Genomic DNA, 22,113 nt, shown 5'->3' with positions numbered 1-22,113 from the left:
TCCCCTTTGCTATCTGGGGAATGTGGCCATCACCACGGTCCTGGGCCAGCTCTCACTGCCCTGTGCCTCTCTGCGCCCTCCCCTGCTCTGATCTCCCCACTCTCCCCTCTGCCCTGTCCCAGGTGTTCGTCTGACTCCGCTTCCTCTGCCACCTTGTTTTCTTTTGCCTGCTCTGCGTTTCCTGTCACCTTTTCCTTTCCCTCCTCCTTTCCTTTTTCTGCTTTCTGAGTTCTATGATGCTAACTCTGCCTGCATCCTTTTCCCCTAAGGATTTCTTTTTTCTTTTTTTCCAGAATGAGGAAGGATCAGAGAAGAGTCTACTGGGGGAGAATTCAGTGCCCCCTTCGCCCTCTAAGGAGCAGACCTCCACTGCCATTGTCCTGTGAGCCGCCAAAGACCCCATGAGGTGCCTGCATGCCCCTGTCTAGGGCAGCCCAGGGCCCCCACTCCTGGCTCCTCACACTTGCCTCCCCTATGGCCGCTGTCCAGACCCTCCTCCTTTCTTCTCCCCACATTGGCACCTGCTGTTCCCACTCGGGGGTTCTCAAGTCCATGAACAGATATTGTTGCATTTTCCACAATGCTGATTAAACATAATAAACAATCCAGAAAAGCAATTTTGCCCAGAAAGATATGGTTTCCCTTTGTTTATACACCTCGTGTGCTGTGAAAGGCCTTTGTGTCGCTATGTATGAGGTTAAATGGGAGCTGATTTATCCCATTGAAACACTGTCCCAAGAAGATTAAATTTAATTATGTTCTGCTCTACATCCAGGTGGCAAAACCCCCTTTTATGATTTTCTTCAATTCAGTGTAAAGTGTAAGTCTAGTGGGCCTAGAATCTTCTTAACCTGCTGAGATTGTCTGGGCTCCTACAGCCTCAGCCTGTAGACTTAAGAGAACTGTGTGGAGCATGGAACGAGATTGTTGCCCCCTCCCTCCCTATCTCTTTCCTTTCTCTTTTTTCGTTTGCAGTAGCTAGTGTTGGTTCTGTCTCTTTTCCTCTCTCCACACACACATAAACACATCCTTAGTCTTCTTTCCTTTCATTGTAAATGCTAGCGAATTGATTTTGACTTTTTCCATTTTCTTTATATATGAAGATATAAATATATAGATGTAAGCATTTCTGAAGGGCAGGAAAGCTGGTAGGGGCTTTATGAAGTCTCCATGAGGTCAGTTTCATGACTTAGCAGCCCCACAGGGCTGGGCTTCAGGTCCAAGTCGATGGGCTGCAGGGCCTGCACCTTCCCTCTTGGCAGAGTGGCGCCACACAGGTGCAGAGCTGCTGAGCTGGGCGAGACCTGCTCCCGCACAGGACTTGGAGTGGGGGCCTGTGCCGAGGGCGGTGCTGCTCTCCCTGGGGCCCTCACCAGCCTGTGCTTTACATAGAGGCTTGTAAAGAAGCCTGCGAGACAGGAGTGTGTTCAGAATATGGACAGGGTCAGCCGATTACAGCCTGAGGGGTAAATCCAAACTGCCATTGAATTTTGTAAATAAAAATTTATCTAAACACAAGCACACCCATTTCTTTACACATTGTACCTGTTTTTGTGCTACAAGGGCAGAGTTGAGGAGTCTTAACAGAGACTGAATGGCCCACAAAGCATAAAATATTTACTATTAGGCTTTTTACACACAAAGCTTGCTGGCCCCGTTGTAGGAGCTTGCAGTGTAGAATGTTACGTTCTGTTTCGCTGTCAAGGGGTGTGGAGTGCTCAAGAATCCCTTCCCAGGGGAGCCAGCCTTGGATGAGCAGCAGGTGTGTAGCCAGCTGGTTTCCTCATTCCCCAGGGTCCAGAGCCCACAAATCATCAGGCAGAAAAACTTAGACTCAGAACCATTGCAGTCCCTCCCTCAGTCCCCAATAAAGAAGACATTAGAATCTCAGAGGAAATTTAGAATCTCCTGAACCTCAACATTTATTTTACCCCCAGTGATGGAGTAATGGAAGCCCCCAATTCTTTGCTAAACAGGCAAATGTAAAGTAGCTGAGCCCAGAAGCCAAGCTGGGTTGAAGTGGATAATGTGGAAAGAGACCCATTAGCAGGGCAAGAACCTGTGGGGCCTCACTTAGCCAGGCTTCAGGGAATGCTTAACCCATCAAAAAGTGTGGATGGCTGCCTTTCCCCAGGTCGCATGTTTCCACACATCTTGTGAGCAGTGGCACTGACTGCCTTTTCAAAGATGTTCTCACCTCCTAGTGGGCAGCCTTGGAAAATAGTGTCTTCTTCTGGACCAAAGGACAGGCATGGTCACCTGTTATAAAAGAATCAGATTCCTTAAGCTCAGGGTTCCTTTTCTAGAACCCAGCCCACTGGCTGTGCTGGTGTCACCTGCAATGCCTCTTTGCATTGTCTGTGGGAACTGGGGTCCTAGAACCCGTGCGAAAATGCTGCTACTGTGGCCACTGCTATTGCCGTGTGTAATAAATTGTTCTTTGTCACAACTCGGGGTTTTGTGGCTTCTACCAGCACCCATGAAACTGTGGCAGACTGACTTGTTGACCTGCATGTACAGTTAGATCTCAGACCCTTCACTGTTCCTGACTACCATGTCCTGCTGTGTGCAGGGTTATGATACACACAGACTTAAGACAGAGCTTCTGACACTAAGAAGTTTACAGTCTGCTTAAGAGGTGAGGCATAAACCCTTGACTACAAAGAACGAATGTTACTTGACTGCCAAGTTAGCGATGCATCAGGCAGGAAGGTGGTGTGCTTGCTGAAGAACTGTAGGAAGACAAGGGACATGAGAAAGGAGAATGCAAAGTAGCAGACATTCAGGGGCAGAGCACCCTGAGCTTGCCGTTGCTCATGTCATGAACAGCCATGAGAACGCAGAGTGGGCAGGGCTGCTAAGACCTCAGTGTCCATGGGCACATTTGATAGGACTGAATTACTTGCCCACTCACCACCCTGACTGCAAGGAACTGTGGCCAAAGTTGGGCAGGGGGGGTTGTCTTTTAGTTGTCACAGATGTTGACATTCAGAACTCCATCTACAAAGATCTCAATCTATACTGCAGCATGGACAGAGGGCTGGTCCTCAAGCCTGGAGAGTACCAGAGTCCTTGAGGCAGGAAGGAAACCTTTTTTGCTTCTGGGGTAGAGTGGGAGGTGGTGGGCGTGAGAGGCTGAATTTTTGTCCCCTCCAAATTCATATGTTGAAGCCCTAACCCCTAGTAGCTCAGGATGTGACTGTATTTGGAGACAGTGTCTTGAAAGAGGTAATTAAGTTAAAATGAGGTCATTGTGGTGGGCCCTCATCCAATATGTCTCATGTCATATCAGAGGCAATTAGAAGGCCGATAGGCCCAGAGGGAAGGCCACATGAGGACACAGGGAGAAGACGGCATCTACTAGCCAAGGAGAGCCTCAGAGGAACTCCGCTGGTGCCAAATCTTGGACTTTGGCCTTCCAGAACTGAGAGAAAAGAAATTTCTCCTGTTTAAGCCCCTCAGTCGGTGTTTTGTTATGGCAGCCCTAGCAAACTCAGACACTGGGAGACGGGAGACAGCTTGAGACAGCCTGGGAGGGGGATTAGGTGTGCCCCAGCACTGCGTTTTCAAAATCCCTTCCTTGTTTAATGTTAAGGAGCCCTTTGTGCAGCCCCCCGGGTTCCCCATAAAGGGGTGCCTCTCATGGTGTGGGACCACACCTGCCTTTGCCACAGCTGAAAGCTGCAGTTCCCAGGAGCTGCTGTTCCTGGCACATCACCCTGAGGTCTCATCACATCCTCAGGCCACCGTCGCCCTGTGTTGCCTGGTCCCACCAGCCTCTCCTCTCCCTCCACATCTGACTCCTCAGGGTCTCCAGGACACCTCCCCACTCCCTAAGTGCTTCCTGAGGGGCACCCCACCCCCTTTGTCTTCACAACATCTCTTCTAGCATAATCTCTATAATCACAGGCATTTCTAGCACAGTCTCCTCTAGTATAATTTCCAGTAAATCTCCCAGGCTTTTCTGGTATAATCTCTTCCGGGAGCTCAGATGTTAACAAGCCAGAAAGAGCAGCTTCTGCTTCCTGCTTTGGATATCAGCCAAAACTGTCTGAGGCCGAGAGAGGCTTCTGAAATGCCTTTCTGTCAAGCGCCCAGCTATATGGTCAAAAAGAGGAAGGAGAAATACTTGGAAATTTGGGGCCACTTAAGTCTGTTCGTTATCTTGCCCTGATGACCTTGGGGTGCTGACATTCGCAGCTCCTGCTGAATGTCCTCTCTGTCTTGAAGCAAGGCCCTGCCACTCCGTTCTGGGACCTTTTCTTTCTGTTTCCACGTAGGGCAGATGACTCTGCTACCCCAGAGTGGCGCTTTGCAGGAGCTGCCCTGTCTCAAACTGGGCATGTCTGTTCCTTGGGATGTGTCACTGGAGCAGATGAGGTGAAGGAGGGAGAGCCTGGCCAGGGATAATGAAGGAGCAGTAGAAACTCTACTCTGTTCTCTATAATCATGAGGGCTTTGGGGGCACAGCACGGGATTCTCTATGCAGGTCACACTCCCCATGGGATGGCACAGTGCTGACCTGTTGGCACTAGCAGAGCAGGTGGCATGCGGACACACCTGGTCCAGACTGGAGGGGAGGGAAGATGTCACAGTTTCTGGGCTCATAATCCTGAGCTTCTCCATGGGCTGGAGGAAGGTGGGAGCTACGCTTTTCTTGTATTCAGCCTTCTAGGGGTTATTAATAAATATTCAGTCAATAAGCAACAATTTTTTTTTTTTTTAGAGACTAGGGGGTAAAGGTTGATTTTTTTTCACTTCTATATTCTGTAAAAGAAAAAGTTTGGCAGCCAGTGGGTGGTCTCAATTCTTGCTGCTCAAGGTGTGACCCACTGGCCTGCATGGGCAACCCTGGGAACCGGCTAGAGATGCAAAATCTCCTCCACCCCAGACCAGCCAAGTCAGAACCTGCATTTTCACAAGGTCCCAGGCACTATATGTGCTTCGTACATTTCGAGGGGCACTGGTATGAATATTACAGTTAGGTAGTTTGCGGGAAAGAATTCAGATACATAACAGGGCTCTTTGAATTTAACCTCTTTGTTTTCATTCTTTTCACGAACTTGTTAACCTTGGAGTTTTACAAAATAATTCTAGTGGTGGCCAGACGCGGTGACTCACACCTGTAATCCTAGCACTTTGGGAGGCCAAGGCGAGTGGATCATGAGGTCAAGATATAGAGACCATTTTGGCTAACATGGTGAAACCCCGTCTCCACTAAAAATACAAAAATTAGCTGGGCATGGTGGCGCTCACCTGTAGTACCAGCTACTTGGGAGGCTGAGACAGGAGAATTGCTTGAACCTGGGAGGTAGAGGTTGCAGTGAGCTGAGATCACGCCATTGCACTCCAGCCTGGGCGACAGAGTGAGACTCCGTCCCCTACACCCCCTGCCAAAAAAAAAAAAAAAACAACTCTAGTGGTTTTGAAATACTGAAATTAAATGTAAAAAGTGGCCTCTTTCCTTACTTTCCTTAGCTGAAGATAGTATTAATTCCTGTATTTCAGTGTCTCTAAGTTAGTCCTTTTATGGCTAGATCCAGCAGCAATTCTTTTCCTTTTTTTATTCTGGTAGACAAAAGTCAACTTGGTGGTTTTCTTTTTTCTTTTTCTTTGTTCCCCCTGGGTTGTTGTTGCACAAAATGGCCCCTTTCTGCCTGGCAACTTCTGTATTTTTCCCCTGGAGTTTCCAAGCCTCTGAGTGAAGATGGTTTCCCCTCTATCTGATCCCTCTCCCGGCCCCACTTCCTCTGTTCCTGTCTCCTCTTCCCATCCTTCCCCCTCTCCCCTCCAGTGAATAGCCTTAGAAGTCTGAATCTTTGTGCTCTGTAGAAAGTCAGATGTGACACTCTTCCTTTCTGCTTCTGTTTACTTGGAAAAGCTGACAGCTATTTGTCTGTTTGCACAGCTCAGTCTTGGTGGTAAAACTGCACAGACACAGATGGGCATGACTTCATGGCCCTGGCACGAGGGCATGCAGATAATCTCAAGCCTATTTGTGTGCAACGTATTTATTGAAGGATTTAAAACCATTCAGAGTATAAACAGGAAATGATTCTTCTTCTTTTTTTTTTATTTTCTAGTCACTTCTTTTAACTGTATTTTGTCAACTCACTCATTCGCCATCGAATCTTGGGTTCTTTAACATCTGGACAGATTCTAGATTTCACAACTCCGTCATTACAATGGTCTCACATTCAGTGTTCTAGGCCCAATCCTTTTCGTGTTAAAAACTGCAGCTATAGGCTGGGTGCAGTGGCTCAAGCCTGTAATCCCAGCACTTTGGGAGGCCAAGGCGGACGGATCACGAGGTCAGGAGATCGAGACCATCCTGGCTAACACAGTGAAACCCTGTCTCTACTAAAAATACAAAAAAATTAGCCGGGCGTGGTGGCATATGCCTGTAGTCCCAGATCCTTGGGAGGCTGAGGCAGGAGAATGGTTTGAACCCGGGAGGTGGAAGTTGCAGTGAGCTGAGATCGAGCCACTGCACTCCAGCCTGGGCGACAGAGCGAGACTCCAAACCAAACCAAACCAAACCACACCACACCACACCACACCACACCACACCACACCACACCACACCAAACCAAACCAAACCACACCAAACCAACTGCAGTTATTGGATCCTGGTTTGCCTCTCTCCCAGAGGAGACTCAGATTGCACGGACGGGGAGGAGCTGGGGAGGGAACTGGGGTCAGGGCTGACTCCTCTTCCCTGCTGCTTTCCCACTGGTCTTCTCGCCCCCCTCCAGCTGAGACAAGGAAGAGGGATGCAGGGCAAGGTTTCCAGAAGTGACTGGCCGCAGGAAAGCTGCAGAGGGAGTGGTGTCTGGGCTCCGCGTTCATAGCCTTTGCTCATGTGATGTGGGTGATAGGTGGTGTCTAATTTTGTTGCTCAGTGTGGGAGGCACTTGGGAATTACCCTGCCCTCTGCTACCTTAGCTGCCTGGGTCAACCAGGAAAACCTGGAAAAGTGTTTCTAGAGGAGGGGAATATGAAATGGCAGAAAGGAGAGGACTTTCTTGTACTGGGAAAATTCTTTGGACCGCCTCTTGCCTCTGCAAAAACCTAGAGTCTGCTTTTACAGATATTTCTAGTGGATGGCATAAGGCCCTGTGGTCTCAGACTCCACAGAGAAAGCCTGGAGCCTCAGATCCAAAGAAGCACTCACACAAAAAATTGCAACAAAGTATTCGGAAAACTGCCAACTGTACAAAAAAATCCCCTCCTGAAGTAGGAATTCACTTTCACTAGGTGCTGCTATGAACTTCAGGATTTATCTCATTTACCTCCCTCCCTTGACTCCTCGCTTTCTTACTGGTTTAATCTATTCCTCCCGTTTTACCCCTAAAAACGAGGTTTGTTCACTTGCCAAGTAACAAACGACTTTTAGCGGGAACTCAGGTTTTGATTAATGGGAGGCCTTGTACTTCGTACAAGTGAGGAGAGCACCGAGGGTATTCTCCAAAGCCATGCCTCCCCGACGGAAAGTGACAGGGGGGCTTATGGGGCGGTGGAGAGGGTGCGTCATCGTCATCACATGCAGAGGATTCTCAGCTGCACGAGTCCTCATGCCAGCATATAGGTCGCGTACAATGAACAGGAAACTGTAACTTCCCTGGGTGGAGGTTTTAGCATGGTCATGAGAAAAGTCCACTCAGGTTCATCTATTTTTTTTTTTTTTAAGAGACAGAGTCTCACTCTGTTGCCTAGGCTGGAGTGCAGTGGTGTAATCATAGCTCACCACAGCCTTGAATTCCTGGACTGAAGTGGTCCTTCCACCTTAACCTCCCAAAGTGCTGGGATTATAGGCATAAGCCATCATAGCTGGTCCTGCAACTGATTTTTGAATGTTGATTTTGTATCCTGCAACTTTGCTGAATTTACTTATTAGTTCAAACAGATTTTTTTTGTGTGTGTGTCTAAGTTTGAAATCTTTAGGGTTTTCTACATATTAAATCATGTTGTCTGAGAACAGAGATACTTCTGCTTCTTCCTTTCTAGCTTGGATGCCTTTTATTTATTTTTCTTGCCTACTTGCTCTGGCTAGAACTTCCAGTACTATATGGAATAGAAATGGCAAGAATAAACCTCCTCATCTCATTTCAGATATGAGCAAAAAGGCTTTCAGTCTTTCACCATTGATGTTAGCTGTGGGATTTTTATATAAAAATATTTAATTATATGTTTTGTAATTTAAAAAAAAATTTTGACGTCATGTTTGTTGGAACTTTATCTGTGGGATATATTTGGAACCTAGGTTGATGAATGTACTTTTTTCAGAGAAGATTTTAGTTTGTTTCTGCCAGAAACCTGGGATCACTGTAAGTTTAGGATTTAAAAAATTCCCAGATTGAGATTTTTTGGTATCATACGTTTCGGCTATAAATTCTACATATTTTTCAAAAGATTTCTAGTGGATTAAGCCCATAGTGCACATGCTCTTTTTTCCTCCTTTTCTTTCTCACTCTCCTAACTCCCTCACTTGTGATCTCCAGGATCATCTCCAAAATAAATTACGTGTATCCACATCCTTGCCATAGTCTGCTTCGGGGAAATCTAAACTAAGGCGGGCCCCAAATCTATATAATTTGAATATCCCGGTTTCATATAAGCACCTAAATCTGTGAGCTATAATGCCCACAGTTTCTCAGGAGAGTCTTTCCTTTCTATCCAGAACCATGGTAGTGTCCTTGCCACAGTTTGTTTCGGGCAAAATTCTTTTGGGGTTTATTTTTCCCTTGAAAATATAATTTTTTTTTTTTTTTTTGAGACAGAGTCTCACTCTGTCACCCAGGCTGGAGTATGGCCCACTGCAATCTCACCTCCCAGGTTCAAGTGATTCTCCTGCCTCAGCCTCCTGAGTAGCTGGGATTACAGGTTTTTTTTTTTTTTTTTTTTTTTTTTTTCTGATCGCCCCTAGTGCTGGGATTACAGGTGCCCACTATCACACCCGGCTAATTTTTGTATTTTTAGTAGAGATGGGATTTCACCATGTTGGCCAGGCTGATCTCGAACTCCTGTCCTCAAGTGATCCGCCCGCCTCAGCCTCCCAACGTGCTGGGATTACAGGTGCCCACTATCACACCCAGCTAATTTTTGTATTTTTAGTAGAGATGGGATTTCACCATGTTGGCCAGGCTGATCTCGAACTCCTGACCTCAAGTGATCCGCCCGCCTCAGCCTCCCAAAGTGCTGGGATTACAGGCTGGAGCCACCGTGCCCGGCCAGAAAATAGAATAATTTGAATATCCTGGTTTCATATAAGCACCTAAATCTGTTTTCCACCTGTGTTGGCACTCAGTTTTTCTTCTGTCCTCTATGTAGCCATGAAAACTCAAGTTTTTAACAAATTAACAGAAATTGACAGTTGCTCTTAATGAATTTACAAAAATTTAAAATAACTATTTGTGTCCAGAATTTTCTGCTTTTTTGTAGTGAGTATTTTTTAAGGCTTTTGGGCTACTGCAGTGCTAAAAAATGAATACTTGAGTTACACTAGATCTTATTGATTTCTAATTTAATGACATTATTATGTTTAGATGATTTAGGCCTCCAGACCTCCATATTTTTAGATATGAAAGCCCAAGTCTGTCTTGAAAGTAACAGCTCTGGTGGCTGGCTGTTTTCTTCTTCACCAAACGTCTTCTTGGTCAGGACAGATAACTGCCAAGCCTGGCGCTTCTGGAACTTTTTCCTACTGTCTAGTCTTTTGTGCCCTCATCACATGCCTGTTCCTGAAGCCAGCCCAGGAACAGAGAGAAGCTACTCTGGATCAGGTTCGTGAGCCTGGGGAGCAGCATCTTATAATTTTGTTTCACTCATTTGGTGATCTCTTCCGCAGTCCAGAAGATTTCCTTGTGAAGTTAACAAAATCTGGGAGGCTGCGTTCAGAAAAAATGACATGCACACTGGCTGGTGGTTGTGGAGATGAGGATGGGAGGGTGCATGAGTGGCTTCAGTGGGTTAGTGAGTCAGAGAAGGGTCTGTATGGTCACTGACGTGCGGCTACTTGAGATGTCCAGGGGGCCTCCCACATCCTAACCCTGCACCAGTTGTATGTCAGCGTTTGTGGTCCTAGGAGTCAGATGCAGGGACATGTGGCCATGCTGAGGCTGCAGGAGCCAGGAACCCCAGGAGATGGGCCTTGCCCTTCTTCAGCAAAGGTAGGGCTAGATGCCTCTTGTTACAATTCCTTCTAGAGCCTTTTGTAACTGGGAATGTGTGGAATTGGGGGTGGGTGGGTGGGTGAGAAGGATGAATCCTGAATACTGAGCTAGGGATAAAGGGCAAAGGACACTGAGCAGGCTCTTGTGATAATCCAGGCAAGCACTGATGTGTTTTGCACCGGGATGGTGGCAGTGGAAGTAGCAAGAAGTGATTGGATTCTCAATATATTTGGGCAGCAGAACTTACAGGATTCCCAAACAGGATGAATGTGGGTTGTAAGAAAAGAAGGGGAGTAAAGGACAGCTTCCAAATTTTGGGCTCAAAGTATTGTTAATTACCAAGACATGGAAGACTATGGAGGGAACATTTTTAAATGACAGAAAACAGGAGTTCAATCTGGGGCATGTTAAATATGAGAGGATTTTGAGAGATCAGGCTGAGATGTTGAGAAGGCATTTGGACATGTTAGCCTGGAGTTTAGCAGCATTTGGTATATATAAACTTGGAAGTCAGCAATAAATTGTAATGGCAAACAAATCCTCCTGCCTTGTATACACAAAAGAGATATTAGAGGGAATTGGGAGGACAGCTTCTAAATATTTGTTGGATGAATCAATAAATGGAATGAATTATTTTTTCCAGCTGTACGTGGAGTTTGTTTAAGCCATTTGTATTGAACAGTTTGCAATGTGATCAACAGGACATATTTGGGGAATAATCGAGTAGGCCAGTGGTTCTTGGTGTGAGCTGGGAGAACTTTTGCACCCGGAGATATTGTGAAATCATCTAGGGACTTTCTCAAGTTACACCACCATTCTTGGTTGAAATTTTTGTGGTGGGGAAATTTTTTTTGAGAACCATCGAGTTAGTGCTAGCATAGAATCTAACAAGAAATGGCCCTGCATACATTCTCTTTGCTTCTAATAACAGCCCTAGATTTCCATTTTTGGATCTACCTTTTCCTTTTTATCAGGCTAAGTGTTCACGGTGGGGCTCTGTCCTTAGTTCCAGGGATAAAGCCTGTGACCCAAACTTAAATCAAACTGCAGATCATTTTCCCCGGGCCATGGAGATTGTTTCAAATGTGGGCACATGGCCTGAATGGGTTATATCAGAGTAAATCTTTGGGCTTCTGGGTTATGCCACCAGCACTGGCTCTTGCTTTTCTCACTGAACTTGAACCTAGATGGATGTAAGCTGGGGCTGTGGCAGCCGTCATTGCCCCGTGAAAAGTCCACTTGGAGCTGCCAAAGACCACCCCAGGAGCTTCAGAATGAAGACAACCTGGAAGTCAGAGCTGACAGGTGAAAAACAAAAAACCACTCACACCTGATTGTATTGCTTGAATTCTGAATTCAGCAGTGCTTGAAGCCAGATTGAGCCTTGACCATTTTAGTATATGATCATTATGCAATCTTTTGCTTACGACACATGCAGTTGAAAGAGTCTCAATTTATAATAGGCTGAGAGACTAGGTATAGTAACTAGCACTTAAGTGGGTTGTCTAGGCTCTAGGCCCCAGATATTTAGGAGCTGCACTCAGAGGCTCCTGAGCAAGGTATGTGTCTGGGGTGACCCCAAGTGCACTTGCCAATCTGAACTATGAGGAAATACCATGTAATGGGGGAGAGGTGAGTGTGGCAGGCATTCCGATACTTTGGGGAAACTCACTTCAAGCAAGTGTTCTGTTCCTTAAAAAGCTGAATATAAACTCAAGTTTTGCAAATATATATATACATATACATAAAATGTGTAGTTTATTTGTCTAGATAATTCACTCTGCAGACAAAATCCAGGTGGAGTAACTTAGTGCCTGTGAACGCTGAATCCCCAAGAGTCTATCTTAACGTCTGTGCTAGAGAAGCAGAATCAAATCAGAATGCTGGATCCCATTTACCTCTTAATACCTGCACTCTGCAGCTGAAAAAAGCATGAAGAGGCTATTTATGTATTCATCTCATTAAAAAATAAAAGCAAGGCTGGGCGCAGTGGCTCACGCCTGTAATCCCAGCACTTTGGGAGGATGAGATGGGTGGATCACGAGGTCAGGAGTTTGAGACCAGCCTGACTAACACGGTGAAACCTGTCTCTACTAAAAATACAAAAATTAGCCGGGCGTGGTGGCGCACACCTGTAATCCCAGCTACCCAGGAGGCTGAGGCAGGAGAATCGCTTGAACCACCTGGGAGATGGAGGTTGCAGTGAGCTGAGATTGCGCCACTGCACTCTAGCCTGGGCGACAGGGCAAGACTCCATCTAAAAAAAAAAAAAAAAAAAGTAAACCCAACTCAGTGTGTAGAGTGTGCTATGATTTATTTTAAAAGTGAGTGTGGGTAGTGGTGATGGGGAACAGTATGGACATTTCTGCTGTAACATTTATATATTGTTGAAAAATCTTGCATTCCTTAAATATTTCATGTTAAAAACAACAGACTTATGAGAGAGTTATGGTTGGATCACGTTGTTGAAAATTAGTGCTTTGTGAAGAGCGCTGACAAAAGCAAAAAACCAGTCTTAATACAAATATTAGTACAATGAGAGACAAGTTAAATTTCTTATAAATGTAGAAACACTGTAGTAAAAAAGAAAAAAGAAACCTCTTTACTTTTAGAAATAAGGTGAAGTTAGCTTGAGGAAAGCGCTGTAAGGAAGAGTGAAGTCAGCTGAGTCATGGACACAAGTGGAAATCGTGCAAAGATGAGCCAGAAGCATGGAAAAGCACCTCCAAGACAGCAGAACTGATCCAAGAGAAAGGAGAGGGGAGTGGGCATCACGTACAGCCAGAGGGCGCCACCTGCCGGTAAGAGCTGAATAGTGAGCTTCGTGTTTCTTGGGATAAAACATTGCATAATATACAGTACCGGGAAAAAAATCACATAAACGCACTAATGCTGCCTCTACGTTATACTGCCATCATTCCCCTAATTTATCACTCCCTTATGAGTAAATTCGGGTTACAAAAACTTGTGTAACATAACATTGTATATATTCTTTGCAATGTATGCAAATACACACAAATATGTAAATATATGTTTGTAAATGCATAGCATAGTTTCAGATGGAAACACCCAAAGTGGCAACACCGACTGCCTGTAGGGAGTGAAACCGAGCATCTAGAAGGTGAGGTGTGTGTGGGGGTACTTTTGAGGTGTGGCCCACCTGTATGTTTTGAATATTCTCTAATAAAAAAAAATTTAAATAAAATCATTAAAATTTTTTAAAACTGAAGACTTCCCCTAGATCCTTTCTATCATCTTTAACTAGAACCATTCTGGCTTTATGACTAAACCTATCCGCTTTGGTCATTTTACTTCTTTAAAACGAGACAACCATGTGACATCCTGGGATCCACTGAATGACCTGGTTCACAAGAGAAGCCGGAGTGCAGTCAGGACAAGGCAAACAGCCCTTCACTGGAAGAACTGGGCAATCTATCTGGTGAGAGATAAGTTTAAATAGGGCTGTGACACTGCAGAACAAAGTCCCATTTTTTGGACATTATGGGGGTTGAAACCCCCGCCTGACAGACTCAGAGTCCTTAACCAGACTGCCCCAGCTGGGAGAAGGGTACCAGGAGGGTTTCCACGAGGGCAGAGGCAGCAGGTGTCTGACTACCTACTCCACTTGCAAGGATGAATGGAAGGCCAGGGCTCACCACACAGGTGAACAGTAGAAGACCGCATGAGCCTATGGAAAAACAGACCCTAGGAGCAGCAGAAGAGGAGAAGGTCCAAACAACATCTTCAGTGAGATTAAGACTATAGTTTATGGCAGTCTCGTGCATCTATCAACAATAAGAACGTGCTATATAGAGAGACAATTAGAAGACAAGAGTTACCTAGAGATTGAAAATAAAATTGCTGAAGTTAAAAAACCCTGTATTGGCCGGGCGCAGTGGCTCACACCTGTATTCCTAGCACTTTGGGAGGCTGAGGCAGGCAGGTCACTTGAGCCCAGGAGTTCAAGACCAGCCTGGGCAACACAGGGAGACCCTGTCTCTACAAAAAAATTGCAAAAATTAGCCGAGCATGGTGGCATGCGCTTGTAGCTTGGGACTGCATCCTAGCTCCATGGGAGGCATAAAGGGAAGGATCACCTGGGCCCAGGGAGTGTGAGGCTGCAGTGAGCTGTGATTGCACCACTGCACTCCAGCCTGGGCAACAGAGTGAGATTCTGTCTCAAAAACCAAAAAACAAACAAACGGAAAAAAACAAAACAAACAAACAAAAACCACCCAAACTCCCCCCAAAAACCCTTGACTTAGAAAATGATGAAAAAGAGAAAGTGGCATAAAATATTAGCGAAAAGTTAACAATTCAAGAGGGCAATCTGAGATTGGACATCCACGGGCAGGTATCTCTGAGTGAGAACAGAACAAAGAGGAAACATGAAGGCATGGGAAGGCAGCTGCACAGAGTTAAGGAAGACTTTGGTTTGCAGAGCGAAACAGATCGCCTAATGCAAGCACAGTAAGTAGGAAAAAAATACTCACTTAGACTCATATATATGAAGTTCCAGAGCCCCAAGGATAAGAAGACTCCAAAACTTAAACAACAACAGCAGCGATAATAACAACAGCAGCTAGGTGACTTACCAAGGTGTAAGAATCAGATTGGCATCAGACCTAACAGAAACTGGGTAACAGAGCAATGTCCTCAGGATTTTGAGAGGAAATAATTTTGGACTTGAATTCTAAAATTCACTCACTCCAGGAATTACTGCATGAAGGGGTAGAAAAAAATTAAACATTTAAAAATTGTAAAGAAAACCCCAAATAACTTAGAAATTGGACACATTTACTTAAATTATGCATAAATAAGTTCCCAAATTACATTGCTCTAGTGTGCACCAAGATTATCAATAAATAAATGATTAATCTTTCTTGAAAGACTTTAGTAAACATTGGTTGTTGTCGCAGCTTTGCCTCTGTTCTGCTCCTTCCTGGAACAGGCCCCTGATTTTTCTTTGAAAACATTATTCCTCCCTCCTCCATCCTTGGGTTTTAAGTGACTCTAACTTAATCTTCTTTGCACCACAGGGACTTGGTATGCTCTATCCCTGGGGCTACAGTGATGGTTCAGATATGGGTTTGTAATCCAAGGCCGTCCCATAAGACTGAGTCCTGGGATTTTTTTTGTAAATTAAAGAAGTTTTTATCGATACATAAAATACGTATTTATGGAGTATATGTAATATTTTATTAAATGTACAGAATGTGTAATGTCAAATCAGGCTATTAGGGGTATCCATTACTTGGAGTATTTATCATTTCCATGTGTTGAAAACATTTCAAGTCCTCTTTCCTAGCTATTTTGAAACATACAATACACTATTGTTAACTATAGTCACCTTGCTCTGCTATCGAACATTAGAACTTACTCTTCTATCTAACTGTATATTCGTACCCACTGACCAACCTTTCTTCACCTTCCTGCCCTCCACATCCTTCTCAGCCTCTGGTGTCCATCATTCTACCCTCTACTTCCATGTGATCAAATTTTTTGAACTCCCACATATAAGTGAGAACATATGGGCCAGGTGTGGTGGCTCACACCTGTAAAGTCAGCACTTTTGGAGGCGAGGTGGGTAGATCACTAGAGGCTAGGAGTTCGGGACCAGCCTGGCCAACATGGTGAAACCCTATCTCTACTAAAAATACAAAACTAAGCTGGGCATGGTGGCGCGCACCTGTAAACCCAGCTACTTAGGTGGCTGAGGCAAAAGAATCACTTGAATCTAGGAGGCGAAGGTTGCAGTGAACCAAGATCATGCCACTACACTCCAGCCTGGGTGACAGAGCGAGATTCTGTCTCAAAAAAAAAAAGAACATGTGATGTTTGTCTTTTTGTGCCTGGCTTATCTTATGTAAGGTGAATATATATATTATATATAATATATGTATATGTATATATGTGTATATACAGGTGTATATATAAAATCTTATGGTATATATGTTATACATACACATATACATGTGTGTATATATAACATACATATATATACACACACACATATATAAAACATTTTCTTTATCCACTCATCAGTTAATGGGCCCTTAGGTTTGTTTAATATCTTTGCAGTTATGAATTGTGCTGCAATAAACATATATGTGAAAGTGTCTTTTTGATGTAATGACTTCTTTCCTTTGGGTAGATACCCAGTTGTGGGGTTGCTAGATTGAATGGTAGATCTACTTTTAGTTCTCTGAGAAATTTCCACACTCTTTTCCATAGAGATTATACGAATTTCCCTTTTTACCGCATCCATGCCAACATCTGTTGTTTTTTTCTCCAACTTTTATTTTAGGATTAGGGATATGTGTGCAGGTTTGTTGCACAGGTAAGTTGTGTGTCATGGGGATTTGGTGTACCGATTATTTTATCACCCATGCGATAATCATAGTACTCAATAGGTAGTTCTTTGATCCTCACTCTCTTCCCACCTTTCTCCCTCAAGTAGGCCGCAGCGTCTCTTGTTCCCTTCTTTGTGTCCATGTGTGCCCAGTGTTTAGCTCCCACTTGTAAGTGAGAACATGTGGTATTTGGTTTTCTGTTCCCGTGTTAGTTTGCTTAGGATAATGGCCTGAAGCTCCATCCATGTTGCCACAAAAGGCATGATCTCATTTTTATGACTGCATAGTAGTCCATATACAGGTATATATGTAGCAATTTTCTTTATTCAGTCTACCATTGATGGCCATCTAGGTAGATCCCAGGTCTTTGCTATCACAGATATTGCTGCAATGAACATATGCGTGTGTGCATCTTTATGGTAGGATGATTTATATTCCTTTGGGTATATACTCAGTAATGGGATTGCTGGTTCAAATTGTAGTTCTGTTATAAGTTCTTTCAGAAATCACCAAACTGCTTTCCACAGGGGCTGAGCTAATTTACATTCCCACCAGCAGTGTGTAAACGTTCCCTTTTCTTAACAACCTCAAGCATCTGTTACTCTTTGACTTTTTTTTTTTTTTTTTTGGGATGGAGTCTCCCACTGTCACCCAGGGTAGAGTGCAGTGGCACTATCTTGGCTCACTGCAACCTTCGCCTCCCAGGTTCAAGTGATTCTCCTGCCTCAGCCTCCCAAGTAGCTGGGATTATAGGCATCCACCACCATGCCCAGCTAATTTTTTGTATTTTTAGTAGAGATGGGGTTTCACTATGTTGGCCAGGCTGGTCTCAAACTCCTGACCTCATGATCTACCCGCCTCGGCCTCCCAAACTTTTTGACTTTTAATGATAGCCATTTTGACTGGTGTGAGATGGTATCTCACTGTGGGTTTGATTTGCATTTCTCTAATGATTAGTAATCTTCATTTTTTCATAAGCTTGTTGGCCATGTATATGACTTCTTTTGAGAAGTGTCTGTTCATGTCCTTTGCCCATTTTTAAATGGGTTTTTGCTTGTTAATTTGTTTAAGTTCCTTATAGGTTCTGGATATTAGACCTTTGTTGGATGCATAGTTTGCAAATATTTTCTCTCATTCTGTAGGTTGTTTGTTTACTGTGTTGGTAGTTTCTTTTGCCGTGCAGAGGCTCTTTAGTTTAATTAGGTCCCATTTGTCAATTTTTGTTTTTGTTGCAATTGCTTTTGTTATCTTTGTCATGAAATCTTTGCCAGGGTCTATGTCTAGAATTGTACTTCCTAGGTTTTCTTTTAGGATTTTGTAGTTTTAGTTTTACATTTAAGTCTTCAATCCACCTTGAGTTGATGTTTGTGTATGGTGTAAGGAAGAGGTCCGGTTTCAATCTTCTGCATATGGGTAGCCAGTTATCCCAGCACCATTTATTGACTAGGATGCCTTTTCCCCATTGCTTGTTTCTGTTGACTTTGTTGAAGATCAGATGGGTGTAGGGGTGTGGCTTTATTTCTGGGCTCTCTATTCTGTTCCATTGGTCTATATGTCTGTTTTTGTACCACACTGTGCTGTTTCTGTTACTGTAGCTCTCTAGGAAAGTTTGAAGTCAGGTAATGTAATGCCTCCAGCTTTGTTCTTTTTGCTTAGGATTGCTTTGACTATTTGGGCTCTTTTTTGGATCCATATGAATTTCAGAATAGTTTCTTCTAATTCTTTAAAAAGGTCATTTGTAGTTTGATAGGAATAGCATTGAATCTGTAAATTGATTTGGGCAGTATGGCCATTTTAACAATATTGATTCTTCCTATCTATGAGCATGAAATGTTTTTTCATTTGTTTGTGTCATCTCTAAATTCTTTGAGCATTGTTTTGTAATTCTCATTGTAGAGATCTTTCGCCTCACTGGGGTTGAGAATTACAAAACTCTCCTTGGTTAAGGAGGTGAAAGATATTTTATTGAAAGGTATTTGAAAATGCCTAGGTATTTTATTTTTTCTGTGTGTGTGGCTATTACGAATGGGCTTGCATTCTTGATTTGACTCTCAGCTTGGACGTTGTTTGTGTATAGAAATGCTACTAAGTTTTGTACATTGAGTTTTTATCCTGAAACTTTCTTAAAGTTGTTTGTCTTGAATCTGTAAGAGCTTTTGGGCAGAGACTATGAGGTTTTCTACATATGAAATCATATTGTCCGAAAACAGAGATGCTTTGACTTCCTCTCTTCCTATTTGAATGCTTTTTATTTCTTTCTCTTGCCTGATTGCTCTGGCTAGTACTTCCAGTACCATAATTGAATAGGAGTGGTGAGAGTGGGCATCCTTGTCGTATTCCAGTTTTCAGAGGGAGAGAGAGGCAGAGAAGGGGGAGAGAGGAGAGGAGGAGAGGAAGGAAGGAAGAGAGGGAGATGGAAAGGATGAGGAGAGGGAGCAGAGAGGAGAAGGAGAAGAGGAAATGATGAGAGGGGAGGAGAGAAAGGAAGGAAGAGAGGGAGATGGAAAGGATGAGGAGAGGGAGCAGAGAGGAGAAGGAGAAGAGGAAATGATGAGAGGGGAGGAGAAAACGAGTAGGGAGAGGGAAGGAGAGGAGAGAAGGGAAGGAGGGGCAGGAAGGAGGAGAGGGAAGGAGGGAAGGGGAGGAGAGGGAAGGAGGGAAGGGGAAGAGAGGGAGAATCTGAGCCATGACTAAAATCTAGGTAAAATCTTTGGACTTTGGTCATGTGAGGAATTGCCTTTTTGGCTTAGGCTCAGTAGAAGTTGAGCTTCTCTTACCTGAAACAGAAGGCATCCTGACTGATTCAATAGCTTACCTAGAGCTAGAGACAAAATTGTAAAAGTTACAAAAATGTTGCCAAGCAGTCAGAACCAGCAACGCTGACTATAACTGTGGCAAGTGGACCAAAACCTACATAACATTTATAAAAGCATTCCGGGGTTCAGAAAGTTATCCAAAGATATCCCTTCCCAATTCTGGGATTGGACATAATTGCTTAACGGTGCATAAAACTTCTTAGAACAGCAGCCATGATGCACAAATTGTAAAAACGTGTAAAACCAATGACAGAAATGAGTGATTTTAACATTTTTAAATATTTTTATTGTGGAATTTTAATATTTGTTTTTGTTTTTAGTGCAGTATTTTCCCTCTTTTTCCTTCTTTTTTAAATTTATTTTTTACTTTTAAAAATTTGTACAAATTTGTGGAGTACATGTGAAATTTTGTTACATGTATATAACATGCAATGATCAAGTCAGGGCATTTAGGGTGTCCATCTCATGAGTACAATATATTTTCGTTTCACTATAATCACTTTACTCTGCTATTAAACATTGAATTTATTCCTCTACCTAAGTGCATATTTGTACCGTTTAACCCACTTCTCTTCATCCTAACTTTGTCTTTCCTTCCACCAACCTCACCCCACACTCACCCCAATTTTCAAGTAATTTGTCTTAACAACTTATGTCTGTTTAGAGTCTTCTCTGCACTAATTTAATTATACTTCATGTGTGTATGTATCTTTATTGAGGCACAGTTAACATACAATGAACTATATACACGTATTTAAAGTGTACAATTTAATAAGTTTTGACACATATCCATTGCCCCCCCCCAAAATATCCTCATGACCCTTGTCAGTCCTTCCTCCCAACACTTCTCACCCCCATCCCCGAGCAGCCACTGACTTGCTTTTTGTCACTATAGAGTAGTGAGCATTTTCTAGAGTAAGTGGAATCACACCATATACACTATATGTACTCCTTTTGTTTGTTTGACTTTTTCCACTGAGCATAATAATTTTGAGGTTCACCCATGTTGCGTGAATCAGTAGCTCATTTCTTTTTATTGAGAAGTCATTTTCCATTGTATAGATATGCTATAGTTAATGTATCCATTCACCTGTTGATATATATTTTGTTTGTTCCCAACTTTTGCCTATTGCAGATAAAGCTTTTATGAATGATCAGGTGTAAGTCATTTATGAACACATGATTTCTTTTCTCTTAGGAATATACCTAGGAGTGGAATGCCTGAGTCATATTATGGGTGTGTAAGATTACTTTTTAAGAAACTGACCAATTATTTTCCAAAGTCATTGCACCACTTTTTTTTTTGAGACGCAGTTTCGCTCTTGTTGCCCAGGCTGGAGTGCAATGGTGTGATCTCAGCTCACTGCAACCTCCGCCTCCTGGGTTCAAGCGATTCTCCTGCCTCAGTCTCCTGAGAAGCTGGGATTATAGGGGCCTGCCACCACACCTGGCTAACTTTTTTGTTTTTTTTTGTATTTTTAGTGGAGACAGGGTTTCGCTATTTTGGCCAGGCTGGTCTTGAACTCCTGGCCTCAGGTGATCTGCCTGTCTTGGCCTCCCAAAGTGCTGGGATCACAGGTGTGAGCCACTGCGCCTGGCCAATTGCACCATTTTATATACCACCAGTCCGTCCACATCTTCACCAACACTCAGTGTGGTCAGTGTATTTTTAGCCATGCTAATAATCCTTTTTAGTGCTGCATAATAGTTCCATGATATGAGTATACCAATATGAGTATCCCTACTGATGCACTTGTGCCTCTCTTCCTATGTTTTTGCCTCTAGAAACAATTCTGCAAAACCAGACTATACTAACTGGAGCTTTTATTGCCATGAGACGGAGTCTTTGGAATAGGGTTGATGCATTAAAGTATATAAATATTTTAAAATAAAATAAATCCTATTGAGTGCTTTCTTAAAAGGCTGTAATAATTTACATTTACCGGCAATGCATTAAAGTATCTTTTGCGTTTCTTCCCAACCTCACCACTAATTTTTTTTTTTTGAGATGGAGTTTTGCTCTTGTTGCCCAGGCTGGAGTGCAATGGCGCGATCTCGGCTCACCACAACCTCTGCCTCCAGGATTCAAGCGATTCTCCTGCCTCAGCCTCCGGAGTAGCTGGGATTACAGGCATGTGCCACCACACCCGGCATTTTGTATTTTTAGTAGAGACGGGATTTCTCCATATTGGTCAGGCTGATCTCGAACTCCAGACCTCAGCTCACCACTAATTTTTGTCAATAGTATATAACTTTTTACAATGTTTTCAAGTTGTTTTGATTTTCATTTCCTTCATTATGAAGTTGAATATTTTTTCACATGTGTATTGGCCATTGATTGTTCATCTGTGAACAGTCTAAGGATGTCGCACATTTTTATTTTTGTGAGTTTTTTTGGTAACATAGATTTTAAAATTTCATCTTAAATTTTTTCTTTTCCTTAGAGATGAGGTCTCACTCTGTTGCCCAAGCTGGATTTCAGTGGTGCAGTCAGATCTCACTGCAGCCTACAACTCCTAGGCTCAAGAGAAAAATTTATTTTTTTATCTTTAAATTTGTTTATGGCATCTTTGCCATATTAAACACTTTAAAGCCATCTTTTCTTTTATAACTTCTGGCTTCATATCTTGGTTAAGAAAGTACATTCAGCTCTTGGCTTGTACATATAATCTCCTGTATTTTATCTTAAGATTTTCATGTTCTTATTTTTTTACAGACACAAATTCAATCCTTCTTGGATTTTATTTTATTTTTTATTTTTTTTAAATGGAG

The 22,113-nt window shown here is 43.2% G+C and overlaps 1 protein-coding gene and 1 long non-coding RNA gene across 4 annotated transcripts in view; both read left to right on the top strand.

The window, feature by feature from the left end:
- Nucleotides 1–630, top strand: part of TMEM176B (transmembrane protein 176B) — a 34,174-nt gene extending 33,544 nt beyond the window's left edge. For all 3 annotated transcript variants that reach the window (XM_030826142.1, XM_003270916.4, XM_003270912.4), the window contains one exon: nucleotides 294–630. In XM_030826142.1, the coding sequence (XP_030682002.1) occupies nucleotides 294–386 (93 nt within the window). In that variant the 3' untranslated portion in view covers nucleotides 387–630. The remainder of the gene's footprint in view (nucleotides 1–293) is intronic.
- Nucleotides 631–11,032: 10,402 nt separating this feature from the next.
- Nucleotides 11,033–14,358, top strand: LOC115838057. Its single transcript, XR_004033114.1, has 2 exons — nucleotides 11,033–11,477; nucleotides 12,785–14,358. It is a non-coding gene; the product is annotated as an uncharacterized LOC115838057 (long non-coding RNA).
- Nucleotides 14,359–22,113: the final 7,755 nt, after the last annotated feature.

Source organism: Nomascus leucogenys, chromosome 13, assembly GCF_006542625.1.
Source record: "Nomascus leucogenys isolate Asia chromosome 13, Asia_NLE_v1, whole genome shotgun sequence".
Taxonomy (NCBI): Eukaryota; Metazoa; Chordata; class Mammalia; order Primates; family Hylobatidae; genus Nomascus; species Nomascus leucogenys.
Note: the sequence above shows the minus strand (reverse complement) of the source record. Positions and strands in the feature narration are given on the sequence as shown.